The following is a 22,324-nucleotide window of genomic DNA, read 5'->3' as shown; positions in this document are numbered from 1 at the left end:
CTTACCTACCTTTTGCTCATGTTTTGCGTGCAGTCGGTTGATGAATGTACCTTTTGCAATTTTGAAGTGTTTTGCAGCTTGTGTTATGGACATGCTTCCTGCTTTTACTTCGGCCATTGCAATGTTGAGGACATCTTTAGAAGTACTATTGTATCTCCTATTGTGTGGCTCTCTAATATACTTCCTTGCCATGATCTTCCTGTGAACAGATTTACAAAACAATGTAGTATCTGATATTGTACCTACCATATTAAAAAAAAATGGATATTATTTTGATACTGGGGTTACTTTGACCGGTCAAAGTAACCCCATTTCACATAAAAATTTGCCATGTTTTAATGAATTATGACTACTGCATACTAAACATCCATTAGCATGCAAATACTTATTGGAATCCATTCAGGATAAATAATTTGTACTTACCAAATCGTAAAACACTGAGAAACTTTAAAGATTTCCTTTCACCATGCATATTTTATCTGGCTTCTAATTAGCATCAAAAATAACAGATGACAATCATATATAACATAAACATGAAATATTATGTAAAGCTTATTTAGTCCATAGATAACATTTAAAAGAGGTCACATAATGGAAAGTACGCCATGTTCGATATGATAATTTTCATACAATTGCCACCAGAGATGCAACAATATTTTATTACTTTTTGGTCAAAGTAACCCCAGTGGTCAAAGTAACCCCACTCAAATATAAACAAAATTTTAATATAAAAGGTCTCACTTCGTGGATGTTGAAGTTTTCGAATTGAATAAATCTAAGGTAATTTAACAAATATATATTCCTTCCTGCATGTTGTTCAAAAGCAGACTGACTCCAACCACCTATACCGCTATACCACGGTATATGGCAATAAACTCCACCCAGTGTTATATCATGGCAGCCATGTTTGCCGCCACTTAGTGCGATAAAGACTATTGTTTTACCCGCTAGAATGCACAAGTGTCAATCACCTGTAAACTCACTGAATGCCATTTTGTTGGCCATCTTGGGTGCCATATTTAACATAGCCTATCTAAAAATTCCCAATCAATTTCGGAAAAAATCTTAAAAAGAATTCTTAATTTTTCGTATCATGAGGTCAATTATTTGCTCAATTGTCGCCCTTGGATCGATTTTTAATAGGAAAAAAATTTGAAATGTTTCTTAAATTTTTTTAATTTTTTAAAATTATAAAATACCTGTCTTTACATCAATTTATTCTTAAAATAAAAACCCAAGTCTTGAGATCAATAATATTTGAATTTATGAGATTAAAATAAACCACAAATCTTCAGTGATCCAAATATTTAAGGATTTATTTCCTAAGTTCCGATTTACGAACGTGGCTCGGAGGGACAATTTTGGGAATACAATTCGCTGTAATATAATTTACAAAGAGACATCTCCTGCTTGGAGACCCACATTATCTTTACTCTATCGCGGGTACTTCTTCTTAATGTTGGGAAACACAATCTTTAGTAGGCGATCATCCTTTACATAAATCTGTGTTATTTTCTTGGTAGAATGTTCAGTAAAATTGTATTCACTTTTTATTTTCGACAATACATTCAACCAGTGGTAAATATAATAATAAGATAACTGTCGCCACTTCTTTGTAAACAAAGGTATGTTAAACGTCTCGATAACAGTAGCTTTGTCATTACTAAACGTGTAGTAACGGTGGTATTGTAGAATTTGTTTTGCCAGATCTGTCTGTAGGGGTGACGGAATACGTACATTACTCAAAATGGTTGCCATGACCCTGGTGACATCAGTCACTTTCTTTGATTTTCAGGTCTGGCCCATGCGCACTTTGCCATACACGTCTGTGTCTGTCAACATGTTATTGAGCCTTTATTTTGTTAGCGTTCCTCTTATCAGAGATTACAAGTGTGAGACACAAGAGGGTAAAAACTGGCAGTATGTAGGGGAAGGGGGGGCAAGATGGGGACGCTAAGAAGAAATTGCCTTAAAGAAATAATGGTTGTTGCTAAAATGGCGACAAATATTTCTACAGGTGCACAAAATGTCAGGCTATCTTTGTAAACTAAAATGATAGTTACAGATTACTCACTGAAAACAATGGCAAAACATTTACGATCTCACGATAACACCCCATCTTGCCCCATACATGGGGCAAGATGGGGCATAACTTGGGGCAAGATGGGGTGCCATTATTTACACATGTCACATACATAAGCAGTGTCTTCGTCCTCATCGTCTTCTCCAGCACATGCACAGTGAGCCCACCCTTGACATTCTATACACTTAACCCACGCTTCCGTTGATTCAGAAAACAAATGACCACAAAAAATACACTTAGCATCGTCAGTTTCTTTCACTTCAGAACATTTGTCCTTTTTCTCTTTGGGTGGGCATACTCTTCTTTGTTGTCATCATTCTGTGCTCTAGGTTCAGCTTGTTTTTGCAAGAAACAGCACGTTTCCCAGTTTGAGCTTTCAGGTCATTTATATATGGCGATTCAGTTAAAATAGCAGTTTTCCCACGGCGCCGATCACTAGAATTGTTCCTTTCTTTGCCGAAATGGGGAAACGGCATTGTATCTTTTGGGGATACTCGACTCAATGCACCAGTGTTATTTTGTACAGTGGAGAACGAACAGCTAGGAAATATGCAATTCTTGTTTACTACAGGATTCGAGGACTCTGGTATGCTATCTTTTTCAGTGACATTATCAGGCATCATTCTGTCAGTAGTTTTGGACGAACAACTAGGAACAGAATTATCCTTCCATACTTGAGAACCCGAAGATTCTGGTATGCTGGCTCCTTCAACGACACTAGGCGCTGGTCTGTCAGTTGTTTCGGAAGGCAAGAAATCACTATCCTGAAAGACCTCAGGGTGTATTGGCCATATTCCCGTGGTTTTGAAACCATTGATGGCTGTCGTCATTGTGGCTTCTCGTAGAAAAGCACTTCCAAACAAGCTGGCTATCTGATACATTGTGACAACACGCCCTGGGTGGCATCGCAACCAATGGTTACTGCAACTTCATAATATGTGCTGAGTGGCTTCATGAATGTAACGTCCAGTGGCTGGAGGCGATATGTGCAGTGCGGCGGGAAACAGAGGAGGATAACCCCGTTTTCTCTTGCTAGATAAATTAGTTCAAGATTTTTTGTTTGTGTAGAATGGCCGTCAAACAGTAATAAAACACGATTATTTTTGGAGGCGTTAGTAAATTGCATAAACCGCTTGAACCACCTTACGAAAATGTCGGACTGCATCCAGCCTGATGGATGACATTCGGCCCAAGTTCCAGGTGCAGACCCATCCAACAGTTCGTCTTTCATTCTCTGTCGAGGAAATATCATCGGTGGCATGTAAACGCCTGGTGCACGGAAATAAAGTTCTACAGTTACTGTTTGTCCTCTCTCTGCCGATTTTAGAGCTCCAACTTGTTTTCTTCCTTTCGAAGAGATGATTTTCGATCTTCACTTTGGCACTGATGACACACTTGTTTCATCGCAGTTGTACACTCTGTCTGGAGTAATTTGGTATTGGTCATACAGCTGTCCTAATAGTTAAAAAAGATTGGTTTTTACTAGACTATTACAAACGAGCAGGTATGGTTTTTAAACCTATAATATAACTACAACTTATCAAAAGCATTACTCTTGGCATGACAATATTTAGGAGCTTTTAAGGAGCAAGATGGGAGCAATGTTAAGGGGCAAGATGGGGACGTCCCCATCTTGCCTCAACTGTAGCATAATACTTAAAAGAAGTATAATAACTTTACAGCTTTTTTAGTCAGTTCCGCGGTTACAGTATTAAATACCTCAAACACAATGTTATTCAATACAAGCCAAGAAATATAACATTTTAAATCGTGGCTTACCTATTGGCCTTGCCAAAACCAATTAAAATAAGATCAAAACAGTGAGATACAATAAAATGGCCACCGAACACAACTAAATACTCCAAGCTTACTAAAATCTTGTACGCCGAGCCAGCGTGACTTGCTCTTCGATATTAAATCCTTTCCCGTAAGATGGCAGCACCATGCAGACAAATAAACACCTGCCCCATCTTGCCTCACGACCCCATCTTGCCCCCCCTTCCCCTACATAAAGTGCTAAGAGGTAACAATATTATGTTTGTTACAAATATCACAACCCTTTACAAACTGACGATGGTTAAATATTTGGGCAATGCATATAATATGCCGTGTTATTAAAATCTTCACACAGCTCAACTCCATACATCAGTATTCTTCACAATTTAGCAGTTCGTAGAGAGCCTTAAGACAGGCACACACATTGGCCTTAAAGAATCAGTTGTGTGACACGTGACTAAATGTCTTCATGGCATGCAAGTGCACAAGGAACACATAACCTCCTAAACTCAAAATTACTGAACATTATTAATCTCTTATATGATATCTTGAACGGATGACATGATGAAGACAGTTAACTGTAAGACTCGAACTAAGTCTGGCTAAGTGCATGCAGTTAAAGTCATACTGCAGGTTGTGAGAACTGAATTTAGTCCGACTGAATGCACGAAGTTAAAGTCCGGCTATGTGCATCTACTGAGCTGGTAGTTACGATAGCAATAGGTGTCCATCTCGCTTGGTGGAAACTGAAGTTCCCGGGCCCGCTAATCTGTATTTATAGAGTAAAATGTTGGTAAGGGATGTTGGGTGGTCAAATGAATACGAAAAAGTTAAGGCTGTACACTGTACAGAGGTACAGCCAATGATATTAAAGTGCGAGGGGAATATTATTTGCAAGAATAAATAATAATGTAGAGAGTTGCAAAAGGGGGAGTAGTTCCGATAGTTATTATTTTTTTTTTTTGGTAGGAGGAAGGGTGTGTTGGTGAGAAGGGGCGAGGAGGGAGTGAATTGAGAGAATTAAATGTTTGGTTAGTAAGGTAGTTTTACTTTAATGGGAGTGAGGAAGGGGGGATAAAATTCACGTAAGCATTGGTATTAATGTAGGTAAGTCTGCCAGTAGCCACAACGAGGGAAATATTATTTATTTATGTACTCACCAGGTTCAAACCATTGACTCCAAGGTGTGTATTACGTTTTCAACATAGCGACATATGTTATTTTCCTTATTTTTTCCTTTGTTTAAAAGATAACTTGCATGCAGGCTTTCCCTGGGCAAGAAAATATTCCCTGAATGTGTAGCCAATAGAGTCGAAGATCAAGTGAATGTATTGGTTGAGTGGAGACCATCTCAACTTGCAGGTTCCAAAGTAACGGCTCCATACTTGGAGGTAATGCAGTAACGGGTACCCACTCGGAGGTTGTGTAGTAATGGGTACTCACTGGCCTCAAACTGGCCGGGCCATGTCACTCAATCCCTGGCCAAAAAGTAATATATCATTTTCATCTGCTTCACTCGTATCTAAACGCCAGAAACTAGTTACTGAGTCCACTGAGCAGTTTTCTGAGCTGGCCTTCATAGTCCGTTGCTTCTTTGTGTAATGATATCGCATGCTAATCTCAAAATAACATATGGTGTTATAAAGCACAACCTTAATATAACTTTTAATTTTCTTGTTCGAAGCAAACTCTGGCGTTTACTCTTAAACCCGAGTGGCAGGTGATCTCGCTCGGCCAGAACCGAGTGTTTGAAGTCTGCCCGCTGAATGCCGTGCGCACAACCTGAAGTAAGGGAACGCGTGGTGTGGTTGTGTGCAGCGATGCAGGGGCGCTGGCGCACTTGCTGAAGAGCAGTCTGGGGTCTGGCATCCTGGCCATGCCTAACGCCATGAGGAACGCAGGCTCCGTTCTCGGCATGGTGCTGACCCTTATCATAGGTTTCATCTGCACCCACTGCGTGCACATACTGGTGAGTATTTACTGTATTCTAGCTGCGCACTGACATTTCGTCATCTCAATCTCCCTATAAATCCTTGCTAGGAAAACCTTTTTGCTACCAATTTAAATCTAGTTCTTAAAAAACTATAACAGTAGTATATAATAGCCGGACCTGGCGCAGGGTCCAGGGTGTGGATTGAAGATTGTTTACATTGTGACGTCACGGCGGCCATCTTGGATGAGTGTAACGGGACACAGCGTAACGGGACATAACGTAACGGGACAAGTAGATCACGGCGGCCATTTTGGATCCGCCATCTTGGATCCGCCATTTTGGATGACGTAATTGTGTGTTCTCGAAAATTCCGGCGTTGTGTGTTCCGCCATCTTGGATGATGACGTCACTGTTGCAATTTCCGTTACGGCCGCCATCTTTAACTTTTTTATTTATTATCCGATTTTAATGAATTTTTTTTAAAAATTATAAAAAAATTAAATAATAAAATTTTAATAAAATAATTACAAAAAACAAACATGTACGACACGGAGTTCGGAGTCCTCGGTTCGAACCCGACGAGTGCAAAAAAATAAAAATGGCGACCGATCCTTCCTCAATGGTGACTGCAGACAGACTGACTCCCACCACTTTTTTTAAAGCATATATATCGTCACCTAGTATGACGTCATGTCTGCCATCTTGTCTTCGATGCTGGAGACCACCATCTTGTTTTCGGCTGCTAGAGTACGCTGACGCCATGTTAGTTTAACTCTTACCCGCTAGAGTGCAGTAATCATTTATTACTAAGGTGCCCGCCATCTTGAAATTTGGCCGCCATCTTGAAAATCCGTAATTATTTAGCTAGAAATTCGGGAAAAGTTCCAAAATTCATTAAATAAATCACTCATTAACTTACATATGGATTCGATGGATTCCTGTCCTCGGTTCGATACCCGATCGATGCAATAATGTTTAATTTTATGTAAAAAATAATAATTTCAATAAACCATGTTCAAAATTCATTAAATAAATTTGTAATCTATATACTGATTGATTAGATCGACTAAGGTCCTTGGTTCGATCCCTGGATGATACAAAACAACTTTAATTTTAAAAAAGTACCACTAATGTGCAAGGTTTGAGAAAATAAAAACACCGCAAGTTCTATTAAAAAAAACTTTTATTACATACATACTACACTACTACAAGTACAAAAAAAATACACAGACAAATTACTAAAGCCTTGTGGATTTCTCGATTGAAACAGTCTTCTTACTATACAGACTAAGTCCTTTACATGACTTTAAATGTCTATTCAGTTTATCAGGTCGACATATTGGTACACCGCAATTTGCACACAAAGCAGAATTATCGACTTCATTAAAAGGACAGTGATATATTTCATGTTGTTTTGCACTTCGAATAGTTGCTAATGTTTTGTTACAAAATATACAGCTTGATTCTGATGAATGTACAGCCAGTCTATTACAATTCCTGAGGTGTCGTTTTAATCTTCCATATTGTACAAACTTGCTTAAACATCTGTTGCACTGATATTTAATGCGTTCAGAGTTATCACTACAATTGTGTATTACATAATCACGTAATTTCAAGTTTTTGATCTTCTCGCAGTACGTGCAGCCAGATGATGGAACACCGTTGGATGCACCTTCCTTCATCAATGCCACTGGAACTGTTGACAACCATTGTAACACTGCTGACATGTTAACTTCTGAAGCCGTTGAGGTCTGCTCTGCAGAAGATGTTGCACGCGTCGAAATCTCCTGCTGTGCTGAGAGAGCAGGTGTAGCTGTAGACGTCGATGTCATCGTGCTCTGCACTGATGATGGTAGACCTTCGATCCAGGTTGGTGTTGATACTGGTAATGATGCCATCGAGTTCTCAAGAATAGCTAGATACTGGTCTATTAATCAAGTCTAACTATCCGAGCCGTTCATCACCGCAGCCAGAGACGGACTGAAGTCCATATCACCTGGGGTCTCACTTATATAGTCTCATTAGCCGGTACAACACATGAGTCAAATCAATAACCATGTTCATTATACGTCTCGGAGCATTTTTTATAATGAAGATGCAAGCTATCGAGACGTGAAATTAGTTTATTGCACTTTTTGCACTGAAACAGTATTCTTTGAGCATTATTCTGACAGCTGCTTCTTTCATGTCTGCGCGCATTTGAAGTTCTAGTAAATGATGCGTCACAGTATTTGCACTGACGCAATGTACGCTCTTCATTAGTTGAAGTCTGGAATGCAGATGGTGAAACTTCAGCTGATGATGGAACAGCACGTATCGTTGTCTCCTCTGCAGCAGGTATCGGGATCTTCACAGCTGTCGTCACCTCAGCCATTGAGCCCTCCGCTGCCATGGTCTCCTCTGCTAATGGTATCGGGATCTCCGACTCCATCATCGTTGCTGCCATCGAGGTCCCAGCTGCTGTCGGTAAACATTCTATTCCGCTCGACATAACTAAATCTCACGAAACTTAATGGAGAGAGCACGTCCGTACTGCACCGCGACCAGAGGTGAACTGCGGGTCCAGTCGTCCGAACCTCGCTTATATACCCGCGGTCTACTGGTATACCTCATGAGTCAAAATAATGTCTGTATTTAAAATTATTTTTTTTCCTATTAGGTACCTAAAAATTGTAGAAATAAAAAGCATACGAGTTCAAGTTTTACACATTTATTTATAAAAATTACACAAATACATATTAGGTTAAGGAATCAAGCATTTTCACAAGCAAAGTCTTTAATGCCGCACGAACTGACACGTCGACTCCGGTCCCAACTGGTTCGTTGACTCCGGTTCCAACTGGTTCGTTGACTCCGGTTCCAACTGGTTCGCAGGCCACAGGATCAGGAACACAGGTTTCCAGCTGGTCATCTTCTGTGACGTTGACAACTCCGACAAGACATGGTCGATGACGTCTGTGACCACGTCTACGCCTGGGCTTTGGCTCAGTGCTAGTTGGGACAGATTCACTGCCTGAACTGCGACGACGAGACACACACCGTTTGGGCGTCTGCGTAGAAGCATCACAGGTCGCAACAGGTTGCAACACACTCATGTTTGGTGTTGCACATGCAGACGAGGCGACTACCTCAGCGATGCTAGCAGGAAGGATTGTGTGTGGTCTCATGTGATAGACGGCACAGTTTCCAGGTTCGCAACAAGCTACCAGCTGCTGAGTCGGTTCGTAGGACACAGGAAAGTGCGCAAACCGCCAATGCTGAGCACCTCCATCACAGGTTTCTGTATATGTACGTAGATATCCGGAATCCCAGTAGCTGTACTCGACACTGCTGAAGCTAGGTCTTGCGCTCACGTACACGTTAGCAGGATGAAACGTAAACATCTTCTTGCAGGTCGAACGTCAACTGAAGGCACGTACGTATGTACGCCATTTATATATGCAGGCTCCTACTAACATTGTGTGTGCCATTTCTGCATTAGCTGCGAGTTTGTACAGGCAGAGACACATTCAAACTTGTCACATGGCTGCATGTCGTATATTGCACTAAGCTTGCGCAGGGAAGGACAGCCGTAGTCGGTCTGTATATCTACGATTTCAGCTGCTCCAACGTCGCACAGTTCTCGTAGCCATTTCTTCTGTTCAGGTCCGGCAACGTAGATTATTTCGTTTTGAACTAGTAAATCTCCAATAGTGTTTTTCACTTGGTGGTACGGAATTTTTCCTTCGTCCCACTCTAGTCCGTGATAATATTTACATAGCCATTCGTTCGACCGTTTACTTTTTTCGTCTAGTAGTTTCCACGGATACGGAGGTCGGAAGCTGCGGGTTCGAGTCTTGTCTCCAGAGGTGACGCTAATTTCCTTGAGCACGAATCCATTTTGACTCTGGAAACCTTGCAGGTTGCAGTACATCTTGTCGCTAGCAATGCTCGGTCGTAACTAAATTATTATCGAAAACGAAACAGTATTTATGTCAGGATTTTCACAAGTTTGTCTCGACAATTGTACGATGCAAGCCGATCGTGAAGTATCAGACAAAAAGCATAGGTGTTTGGTGGAATATTTCCGCTAGTCGTTATCTCGATCCTACAGTCGATGATGTTTGAATTTATTCGATCATCCTGTTTGGAAACGTCAAACACCATTAACGGTGCCTTGTTCTTGAAACTGCCAGGACTCAGTATCGGTGACTGTCTCCGCCCATAGTAAGCTTGCTGAAACTTGGCATACATTTGATATGCTAGAAGAAATCTTCCACTTTCAAAGTCCATGTTCATGTCAACGTACGGATAACTTTCGCTGTTTAAAAATATTTTTACATTGCGTATTTGACAGTTATCGAATACGGAGCGACTTACTCCTGCATTGAGCTGTCTTCCGGTCTGAAGCCCGACGATGATGTATCTTGGTTTTTCCGTAGCGAAGCTGGACTTTACTATCCAATTGATACGCTGACTATGAGGCAAGCCAGGATAAGTTTCCAGACTCCAGGATCGGAATGGTACATCGAAGTTCTTGCCATTTTCTATGTTCTTCAACATCTTGACTCGTTCAACGGTGCTCACTTGGATGTGGGGCAGCATCCACTCGATAGACTGTAGTGTTAGCGAGACATCTTGAGGGTTTTCTGCAGCGGCGACAATTGCATTAATGTGCGTGTTGGCTAGAAGCAGTACGAGCTCTTGTTTCGAATTAATGATTATATGCTTGTAGTCCTCAGCGAATCCAAGAAGCATGGACAGAGGAACACAAACTTCGAACTTCCCTTCGGCATAAACCGGAAGCTTATATTCATCCTCGAGAGCCCAACCGGCCATCTTTGCAGCAGACAGTTCATTTGGCGTGAGCGAAAGGTAATTTTTCATAGCAGATGTTATGCCTACATCTCTCGTCTGGTCTACCTCGACGCCATTGAGTACATAAGTAATGCGCTCGATTAGGTGAAGAATACCATTGCAGGATATTGACGTCGTTGTCGGATGTGTACCATCCGCTTTTGTAAGCGTGCCTCTTATACGTAGAAATGACTGCGAAGGTAAAGTACAAATATCTTGGTGCTGTACTGCAATGCGTACTTCCGATGGTAGTGCGTACGGCCCGAGCAGGAAAGGCTGGTACTCGTGCAATTCCATTTTCGTAATGCTGTCATCAAAAATGACTGGATCTTCCACGTTGAGGATTTCGTCTTCCATATTTATTCGGCACTTGTCCAATACTGAGAAGATACTTTATGTTGTCAGTTGTTAATGCACCGATGTCTGGTAGAGAACTGTTCTTATTCACGACAATACGATTTCTTTTATAACTGTTCGGTGTTACGAACTTTATGCCCATCGCTTCAAGTGCAGACGTAATGTAATTTCTTCGTCTTGAAAATTCACCAATCGTCCTCGCTGGTCAACGATTCGGACGACGACTTCGTGTGCGCACTTCACGACGACTGGAACGTAAATGATACTTTGCGGTACTTCTACCAGTTTATATCCTGGCGGGACCATCGGCGAAAACTCGTGCAGCATGTTGCTTAGTCTTCCGTTGAGATACGTTCCACTTGCCAAATTACAGTTTATTCTTATGACATTCACAGGCAAAATGTTTACTGCGCGCGTAGATTCGTACGTTCTTCCTGTACCATACACCTTTGATTCGAATCCGAGCATCGTACCTATGGTGCCAGGTTTCGTAAAGTCGACATTTTCACTGCATGTTAGAATGCTTTTTTGAGTGTTTGGATTTCCACGCAGTTGAAAGTCTACATCCTGTGGTAACATATCCCTGATGTAATTTGCAATGTCATCTATTTCGTAAGAGCCAACAGGTAACCGTATTTCATGAGCGGTCCCATCGCTTTTCAGGAAGCAGATCTTGCAATTTTCTTCGTCGATATTAGGTATGGCATTATACGTTTGAAAATCTACGAGTCCGATACACCATTCTCCGTCTAAATCCAGAGGCGGGAAATGAACCGCCCGCAGCTCAGATGCGTGACCTGTCAAGGTAAGTGTTATCGACATGACTAATAAATAATCGTCACTGCACAACCTTTAAGTAGCAATTTTTATTGGTCAGCTAATTTTTGTTTGTTAAAAAGCGAAGACACAAGTGTCCGCAGTTTGTTTGATTTGGCCTCTGTTCCGTTTCGTAATTGTAAAACAACGTAGTGGACCGGCCCAGGTACTGTCGCAGTTCGGACGGAGGCCGTAAATTTCCAAAACTATCGTAGTACTCGGCCATGTTTCCAGTCTTTACATAGGCCACCCAGTGCGTGCCGCGACCCGCCGACGTGTCTAAATTAATGATGGCACGTTCGTGCGTTTTTGGCTTGCTGGGCAAAGTGTCTCGCATAAACACGCCGCGGAAATTTGGTATTTTAAGTTTGCGTGCGTACTTTATTAAATCTACGTTGGTGAGCGGCGTTTCGGTAGGGAACTTAGGATTTTCTCTTTGCTCGTTTCTTTTTCATGCCTCGTCCTGTCTTGTGAGGATGCAAGTACAGTCCTGCGCCGTTTTTTTTACCGATGGCAATGGCTTCCATGCTGGCAAAAGCAAAGGAAGAAATCCTCCTATAATCTTCTTGTCGAGAGTCTGTAATTTTTGCTTGGCTTTTTGCACGCCTGCACCAGTCTTGCGTTTGGTCTTGCACGAGTTAGTCTTTGACTTGATGGAGCCGGCTCGACGAGCGCCCAGTCCTAATTTCGTCTTTGCCTTCATGATTTTGGAAACGCCCCACGCTGCGATTTTCTCTCCTAGTCCCGCGTTCGACGATTTACTTATATCTTCGGCTTCCTGTGCCAATATCTCGTCGGCCCGGTGCCTGGATTCCAGATCCTTGCTTAATGAATATGCGATATCGTGCTGCTTGCACTTTTCGTCGAGAGAATTAATGCCCACGTCACCACGAGCTAACCTTTTCGCTAGTTTCGTGCCGGGGCCGCAAAATCTGTAGCCGGGAATGTGTAGCTCGAATGGTAGATTGTTTATCAGAGAGTTCACGAGTCCTGCGCCGATGTGTTTTTTGTTCTTACCTCTTCGAGCCATTACGCACAACTGACCAGAAAGTATAAATGTGTTTGATTTTATACAATTACTTTAGTACAATGCAGGTCGTCAAGTAAGACGTGTGTTTGCCCGTGCGCATTACGCAAGACGATGTATTTAGTGCACGTGAATCACGACATGGCTTACTGTTGCCTTCTGCCGTACGTTGCATAATGGCGGGCCCGTCAAACTGCGGTAAAACGTGTGTTTTACTGAGTTTACTGGAGGAACCAAATGGTCTTCGGTTCGAGAACGTTTACTTGTATTCCAAGTCGTTGCAACAGCCAAAGTACCAGCGCCTAGCAACTGTTCTACGATCTGTGGATGGTCTGGAGTATTTTCCGTTTAGCGATAATACCGATGTTGTACCTCCAAGCGAAGCAAAAGCCAATTCCGTGTTTGTTTTCGACGATGTAATGTGCGAGAAACAAGGCATAATACAAGAGTACTTTTCCATGGGCAGACACGCCAAGGTAGACTGCGTTTACCTGTGTCAGACGTACAGTCGTATTCCAAAACATCTCCTACGAGACAACGCAAATGTCATAGTTTTGTTTCGCATGGACGAACTTAATTTACGCCACGCTTATGATGATCACGTAAACACCGACATGACATTCCAGGAATTCAAAGACATGTGCTCCTTGTGTTGGAAAGAAGAACACGGATTCCTAGTTATAGTCAAAGACTGGCCTCTATATAAGGGCAGGTACAGACGAGGTTTCGATCAGTTTATCACCAAACATGAGTCATAGCATTTCGAAATTCGGTCGTAGCAGTCGAGACTTACGTACTGCTCTCAAGTCTCATGACGACGTTATCCGCAAATACATTTCGCTACTGGCTCAAAAAATAGACGGGGTGAAAAAGGAATTACTTGAGTACCTCGTAGCCATAGACCAGCGCGTGGAAGCTTCGGATTCTCGCATTCGCGACATGATCGAAGTTTCGAATGCACAAAGACGGGACGATCTGAGGACCTTTCAAAGTAGTCTGAAAGCATCACTATCTCAATCGTCAACAAATTCAGATTTGGCCAAACACAAGAAAGAAGTTTCTGCGAACGAATAAAAAAGTATAAAAGGAGGTCTTGCAATAAGTTTTCAGCCAGTACAATGTCGGACCTGGCCAGTGACCTTCATCGAGCTATACAGTCTGTTCGTGAAAAATATTTACTTGCTAGACGAACCAGACTTGCACGTGAGATGGAAAATGAGGAGATATTTAAACCAATCACTAGTCGCCTCGACGAACTTAAAAACAAGGAAGAACCAGCCTTCATTGTGAAGACAGAAGTTGAAGATGAAATGCAGACTGTAAAGAAGAGAAAGTATGAACCAGATCGAGAAGAAGAGGACTTAACAAGTACAGAGTCCATGCACAAGAAAAAAATACCGAAAAAGGGACATCAAGTTAATGCAATGGTCCGACCATACCTGATATCGTTTACGAGCCGGAATAATGACACGACCTACGGAGTGTACAGAAAACATAATAAATGGTTCCTCGGTGCTAAAGAAATAAGACTTTCTACCAGGAAATATCGTGCGCGTAGCAGAGTTCAAAACACGCGGGACTCCGGGTCTGTACGAATTGCTGTTTCGCAGGGAGCCTAAAGGATATTCTCACAACGACTTACAAGAGTACAAAAAACTGCTAGAGCTAACCAATGCACATTTTCGCGATAACGATCCAGATAGTGGTGTATATAAAGACGTAGATCATGAAAAAATCGACATTCTCGCTAATCTCTTCAGTGAACTAACAATACATGGCGAAGGTTTAAAAAAGCTAGAAAGTGGTCAGACATTTGACTATGTATATTGGGACGACCCTAATGAATTAGTTGATCGCCTTAGAATTCTACATGCATCGCTTAGTGTAGGAAACTATTCGCACATCAACGAAATAGTCTCCATACTTGAAGAACTGAAGGAAGCCGGCTACATACAATGAGTCGAACCGGAATCGCTCGCGAACTTCATGCTCCTGCTAGACGGAAATACCTTCGTCGCAAAGTCATAGTTCGTGGAATTGATGATTTATTCCAGGCGGACCTTGTTGAGATGATACCGTATTCCCGATTGAATAAAGGTTTCAAGTACATGTTGACAGTCATCGATGGTTATAGCAAGTTCGCTTGGGCTAGACCTGTCAAATCAAAGACTGCAACTGACGTAGCCAAGGCCATGAACAATATTTTGCGTGATGGACGTGTACCGTCGCACCTGCAAACGGACCTCGGGAAAGAATTCTACAATGCGACCTTCAAGGCTTTGATGAAGAAGTATGGCATCAAACACTACTCTACATTTAGTAACGTCAAAGCCTCCGTTGTCGAAAGGTTTAACAGAACTTTGCGTTCCAAGATGTGGCGGCAGTTCACGGCTAACGGAAATTACAAGTGGCTTGACATCTTGCCGAAACTAATAAGCGAGTATAATTCCACTGTGCATTCTACCATGAAAATGAAGCCAAAGGACGTAAAGGATAATCGCCTGCTTCAAACAGTTTTTCCCAACACGAAGAAGAAAGATCCACGAAAGCGTAAAGCTAACGTCGGCGACATTGTGCGAATCTCCAAGCAGAAAGGTATCTTCGAGAAAGGTTTCACTGCGAACTGGAGTCCCGAACTTTTCCGTGTGACACATGTTCGTGAATCAGAGCCTAGGACCTACTACCTCGAAGATTTGGACCACAAACCTATCCATGGCGGCTTCTATGCCGAAGAGATTCAGCCTACGTTGTATCCCGATACGTACTTGGTGGAGAAGATTATAAAACGAAGAAATGGACTGTCCTACGTCAAGTGGTGGGGCTTTCCACCTCGCTTCAATTCGTGGGTGGCAGATGCAGACGTCGAGAAATCCACAAGGCTTTAGTAATTTGTCTGTGTAATTTTTTTGTACTTGTAGTAGTGTAGTATGTATGTAATAAAAGTTTTTTTTAATAGAACTTGCGGTGTTTTTATTTTCTCAAACCTTACACTTTAGTGGTACTTTTTTAAAATTAAAGTTGTTTTGTATCATCCTGGGATCAAACCAAGGACCTTAGTCGATCTAATCAATCAGTATATAGATTACAAATTTATTTAATGAATTTTGAACATGGTTTATTGAAATTATTATTTTTTACATAAAATTAAACATTATTGCATCGATCGGGTATCGAACCGAGGACAGGAATCCATCGAATCCATATGTAAGTTAATGAGTGATTTATTTAATGAATTTTGGAACTTTTCCCGAATTTCTAGCTAAATAATTACGGATTTTCAAGATGGCGGCCAAATTTCAAGATGGCGGGCACCTTAGTAATAAATGATTACTGCACTCTAGCGGGTAAGAGTTAAACTAACATGGCGTCAGCGTACTCTAGCAGCCGAAAACAAGATGGTGGTCTCCAGCATCGAAGACAAGATGGCGGACATGACGTCATACTAGGTGACGATATATATGCTTTAAAAAAAGTGGTGGGAGTCAGTCTGTCTGCAGTCACCATTGAGGAAGGATCGGTCGCCATTTTTATTTTTTTGCACTCGTCGGGTTCGAACCGAGGACTCCGAACTCCGTGTCGTACATGTTTGTTTTTTGTAATTATTTTATTAAAATTTTATTATTTAATTTTTTTTTATAATTTAAAAAAAAATTCATTAAAATCGGATAATAAATAAAAAAGTTAAAGATGGCGGCCGTAACGGAAATTGCAACAGTGACGTCATCATCCAAGATGGCGGAACACACAACGCCGGAATTTTCGAGAACACACAATTACGTCATCCAAAATGGCGGATCCAAGATGGCGGATCCAAAATGGCCGCCGTGATCTACTTGTCCCGTTACGTTATGTCCCGTTACGCTGTGTCCCGTTACACTCATCCAAGATGGCCGCCGTGACGTCACAATGTAAACAATCTTCAATCCACACCCTGGACCCTGCGCCAGGTCCGGCTTTTATATACTACTTATAACTTTTAAGTTACAACATTCTTAAGAAGCATCGAGCAAGCAACGGAAATGCAATGAAGTGCTCGTGCACTATGGACTTAAAAGCTAAACATGCGCATGCGTGTGTGCGTGTCTGCCACACGCCGAAGTCGTCCAGAAAGCCAGCCGCATGTGGCAACATTAACACACAATTATTTGCTTTCGTGAACATCGTTAAACACACCACACATATACAATTTCCAAATAAATCTTCGTGATGGAAAAATTATCTTGAAATATATTTTAAATATCTTTATTATTCATAAATTAAATAATTGAAACTTTCAAAATATGTTATGACCCTGAGATTCAAACATTTATAGCTGAAAATTCTCCACAAATGTTAACTGTGTGTGTTTAGCTTAGTGGCGAGTAGGGTGCGAACTTCAGAGGTGATCGCATCAGGTCGTGGAAGCTTGTCCTGTCTGTATGTCTGTATGTCACGTCGTCGCCTGTGCCTGGAATGATGTTAGAATTGTCAACAGTCAGGACAAATATGTGTTATCTACCTTCCTTCAACTTCTCAAAATCACAAAGAGGAGTACATGCAGAAGGCAGTAACACAAGAAAAGAAACTAGTCTTAACACAGATTTAAAAACAGTCACCTTTGCATTTAGATTCGAGATTCATAAATAATATAGAAATATATGCTTCTCACAAACTGTTTCAGTTGATCTAGTTAATTTTTATTTTACTACCTAAACATCATTCATAGACAATTTCATAAACATGTTTTTAAGTCTCTTTACTACTTAAGGCCCAGAATAAAATTATTTTTATTATGGCTAGCGCAATATTGATTTTATTTACAATCAGTAAAATTATCACTAAAAACATGTTTGCTAGATAGAAATCTGAAAATTAAATCCTAACGAAGTATTATTATACAAGAAAATAATTTCGATCGATCTAATAAACTTCTTTACCTCTCTTAAAATTGTTCCTACTAACTTTCAGTTACACCGAAATTACATTATTTTTTAATTTGTATGTATGCACTATTTTAGATTGCTGTAACATCGGTGACTGTCACCGTACATGAGAAATAACTACTTTCACACCTACGAAAGCGCAAATATAATTAAATCCTAGAAATAAATTTAAAGTTAAAATCAACAGTCCCAAAACCATTCATCAACAGGTGGTATTCTTCAAGTCCCGCGCCACAGGAGAAAAAGTGCTGAAACTCCTCTCGAGGAGAAGAATTGTGGAGGGGGGGGGGGGGTCAAGGTGTTTATATCAGTAACACGTGACCGGAACATTCGGCCTGCCCCTTCCAGATAGAGCGAGTTCTTGTCAAATGCCATAAACGCCAATCTTGAGAGGAATAACCGAGCGAGTGCTCGCGATGAAGGACTGGATACTTTCCCTAAGCGACCTCGGTCAACCTGAGGCTATGTCCACTCCTGAGTGCAGGCTCGATGCACCAGCTCGCGAAAAAGCAACAATCCATAAAAACTACCGAATTAAACATGGTTTTTTGTTTATATTAATGTTTATTTATATACTTAAATTCACAGGCGCACACTAAAATTCCCCCTCTTAACTTAGTCTAGGCTGGCTGGCAGCCTGATGGCGGGAAACGACGAAAGTCGCCCCCGAAACAACCAGTGCCACCAAACCAAATGCGGACAAAATGTCCAAGCTCCCCACCCTTTTGCGTAGTAGTCTTTCTACTCTGTCCAACTCTTCTTCCAGAACCATCCTTCTGTTTCCTGTAACCAACCTGCTTGCTATTAATGCATGAAATTTTTGCATACCGCATGTCAGTGCCCAGGGTTTTCCCTATGCATGTTTTAACTGGGTCCAACTTATCTAGTTTTAATCTAGAATAGGCAGTGAGGGGAGTTAGTCATGGCTAAAACGTTGCCATGGCTGGCCAATCCCTTCCTAGCACATGTTGCATGCTACTTCTCCTACATGGTTCATAACCTGCATGATTTGAGCGTATAGGCTTCGGCCTGAGACGCACTTCGAGTCTTCCCTACCCAGAATTCTCCCGAACACTCTTAGCTTTAAGTAAGGTTAGGAAAAAAACTAACGAGTGGTCAGATTGTTTCAAAAGAGTGAAGGCAACGCACCTGGCTGCTCCAAGGAAGAAGACTAGACTTCAGCTCTGTCACTCTGCCCTAGGTCCCGGAGATGCCCACTCCTGTTGAAGACAGTAAAATATATGCTAGAGCCTGTACAAGTCAGTAGCAGAGATATTCGCCGAGCATTACGTCTCTGAGTGTGACCGTACGACTTACGTAAGCACGGAAGAGTACGTAAGGGTGATAGAAATATTCCCGTGTCACGACGAGCGAGTGATAGTCGCCGAAGACACGAGTGTGAAGAAATGTGATCGGGAAAAGTGGACAAGAATCGGCTCATGCAGCTGGCGTTGACTACGGTCTCGGTCACGTGACAATAGACTTCACCGGACTTGGCTGCAACACCACCGAAGACGAACGAGAATGTGTGAAGCTAGCAGGGGCGAGTTACCACCAGTCACAGTTGCAGTCTGGTGGGGGGAGGACCCAGCTCGCTCCAGCGAGGGCTCAGGGGAGCGAGTCTCAGTAATATATGTTTCCATTACCTGACCAACACACACTTCCACTTATTGTATACTATGTCACAAGCGGAGCTCAAGGTTGTACGCGTCAGGGCGCAGTGCGGTGCTTGGTGAGAGGACCGGTAAAGGCATACCCGAGGGGAACACAGGCTCGGTAAGGGGATGGAAAGAGCCACAGTCGATGCTGCCGTGTTCCCGGAGGAACGGAGGTGTAGCGCAGCGCAGGAGGGAGTGTAGTCGCGAGACGGAGGTGGGAGCGCCTAGTCTTCTGGCGGACAAATGTCAAGGTGATGCGAGCCGGTCTGGCCCAGGTTCATCCTGGCTGCTGACCCCGAAGTCATGATGCGTAGTCATCGCGAGAGGCCCTGGCTGGGGGAGTGTGATTGTAGCTACTGCTCAGTGCCATTGTAAACATGATCTATTGTTACGTATATGTATAAAATAAGTTTAAGTGTACAAAAAACTAATTTTTGTATCTATTATAATAAAAATGATTTTTACAGTTAATCTGATGATTAACAAGCAAATGTTTTTAAAAATTATAGTAAATAATTTCGAAAATTGGGTTATATGTAGTGACATTAAATTAAAAATAATGTTTGGCAAACTGGCCAGGTAGTTTTGCAACTAAACAGGACTGCGCTCGGCGCCCCAGTGCTGAAGTGAGTGTGTGCAGGTCAAGTCCTCGCACGAGCTCTGCCGGCGCACCAAGACACCGTCCATGACGTTCGCAGAGACCGCGGAGATGGCCTTCAAGAGCGGTCCTCCTCAGGTCCAGAAGCTGTCCAACTTCACCAGGTACAGTCTAGGCTAACTAGCTAAATGGCTGCTAACTCTGCTGTGCTTGAAGCAAGCACCTGGCCCACTCCCTTAGCCGTCTGTGACGCGCTACTCGGAGATCCCGTGCGCCATGGCATGTCATGAGAGTAGTATCTGTTGTGGGCTCCTACTAAAGGAGTAAGAGTGAGGGAAAAAATGTCGGTGTCTGTTATTTTGGATTGTGACAACGCGGCCACCATCCTGGATGACCTTGACTTTGACCACAGCCACCATCTTGAACAACCGAGACAATGGTAGCCATGCAGGATTGTGAAGTTATAGTCAACATTTTTATTTCTAGAATATTCCTTCATCTTGAAAGCCGCCATATTGGATGCGGTCATTTTAAATGATAATGTCATGTTCACCATATTTAAAATCCGTAATTATAGACAAAAAAATTGGAGAAAAAATTAAATTTATAAAATTAATTAATTTTAATTTTAATACAAAATCACTTACATATTGGACCATGAAGTTGTCGGTATGAACTCAGTGGGAGAGCAAAAAATAATTCTTACCTCATGGTAGTTATTAAGAGGCTTACCCCATCACTAATACCAAGAAATATGTTCCGCTTATCAGTATGATATCACAGTGGTCATTTTGCATCCGCCATTTTGTTTTCATCTGCAATATTTCACTGCTACCCAATTATTTTTTTATATACTACAGTGCAGTAGTGTCCATCACTAGATCATCACCTATTATATCCACCATATTGTCGCCCATCGTGGCTGCCAATTTGAAAATCTATTAAATAACCTAAAATTTCTGAACTTAATTCAAATTTCATTTAAAAAATCCTACTAATACATTAATTAATTTTATAAATCACTGTTCTCATATCAAAGATTTTATGCTCAAAAAATTTTGTAGTACATATGATATAGTGTCGAACCTAAAAAAAAATGTCACAAAAAAGACATCGCTATGAATAATAAGAAACAACAAATCTTCATACAGACCAAGCGAATCCGAACCAAGAGGTGTTTTTCGACGATACTCGGCGAACATTTCAAACAAATCATGTTCAATGTCAGGCGTATAGACCAGGTGTCTTCGAACCACAAGGCCAATAATGGCCTAGTAGTATAGGATAGTATTTTCTGGCACAGGCTTCCAGGCTGTGGTGCTGTGTGTCCTTTCCGCCATCTTGGATTGTGACGTCACGGCGGCCATCTTGGATGACCTTGACCTTGACCTTTGACCTTGACCTTGAATTTGATCCTCAAAAATTGCCAAATTTGGGCAAAAATTGCCCAAAATTCCTCAAAAATCGTCAAAATTTCCATTTATGTGGAAAAAAATTCCGCCAAAAAATCTCAAATAATTCCACAGTTCAAAAATCAGGATTTCGAAAATCCTCAAAAGTCATTTTGCCCTAGAAAAAACGAAAACTCCTAAAAGCGGCTTAAAACTCCTAAGAGCTAGCCGCTTATAAGCCGCCGACCTTGAAAATAAGGATGTCATAGCAGCCATATTGGATGATGACGTCACCGTTGCAAATTTTGTTACGGCCGCCATCTTTAACTTTTTTATTTATTATCCGATTTTAATGAAAAAAAAATTTAAAAATTATAAAAAAAATCCATTTAATAAAATTTTAATAAAAGATTTATAAAAATTATATTTTTACGACACGGAGTTCGGAGTCCTCGGTTCGAACCCGGTGAGGGCAAAAAAATTAAAAATGGCGACCGATCCTTCCCCCCGTGGTGTGTGCTAGCAGACTGACTCCCACCACTTTTTTTCAAAGCATATAGATCGTCATCTAGTATGACGTCATGTCCGCCATCTTGTCTTTGATGCTGGAAGCCATCATCAATGTATCGTCGGCGAGAGTGCGCTCACGCCATGTTAGTTTAGTTCTTATCCGATAGAGTGCAGTAATCATTTATTATTGCTGTGACACCCGACATCTTGTCATTTGACCGACATCTTGAAAATCCGTAATTATTTAGCTAGAAATTCGGGAAAAGTTCCAAAATTCATTAAATAAATCACTCATTAATTTACATATTGATTCGATCGATTCATGTCCTCGGTTCGATACCCGATCGATGCAATAATGTTTAATTTTATGAAAAAATAATAATTTCAATAAACCATGTTAAACTTTCGTAAAGAGAC

At 41.5% G+C, this 22,324-nt stretch overlaps 1 protein-coding gene across 1 annotated transcript in view; it reads left to right on the top strand.

The window, feature by feature from the left end:
- The window catches only part of LOC134538544 (proton-coupled amino acid transporter-like protein pathetic), a 101,222-nt gene that overhangs the window by 32,041 nt on the left and 46,857 nt on the right, over positions 1 to 22,324 (top strand). The window contains exons 4-5 of the mRNA XM_063379959.1: positions 5,678 to 5,828; positions 20,049 to 20,170. Coding sequence (XP_063236029.1) covers positions 5,678 to 5,828; positions 20,049 to 20,170 — 273 coding nt within the window. The remainder of the gene's footprint in view (positions 1 to 5,677; positions 5,829 to 20,048; positions 20,171 to 22,324) is intronic.

The sequence above is a fragment of the Bacillus rossius genome, chromosome 13 (genome assembly GCF_032445375.1).
Source record: "Bacillus rossius redtenbacheri isolate Brsri chromosome 13, Brsri_v3, whole genome shotgun sequence".
Taxonomy (NCBI): domain Eukaryota; kingdom Metazoa; phylum Arthropoda; class Insecta; order Phasmatodea; family Bacillidae; genus Bacillus; species Bacillus rossius.
The sequence above is the reverse complement of the archived record's forward strand: the minus strand, read 5'-3'. Positions and strand labels throughout refer to the sequence as shown.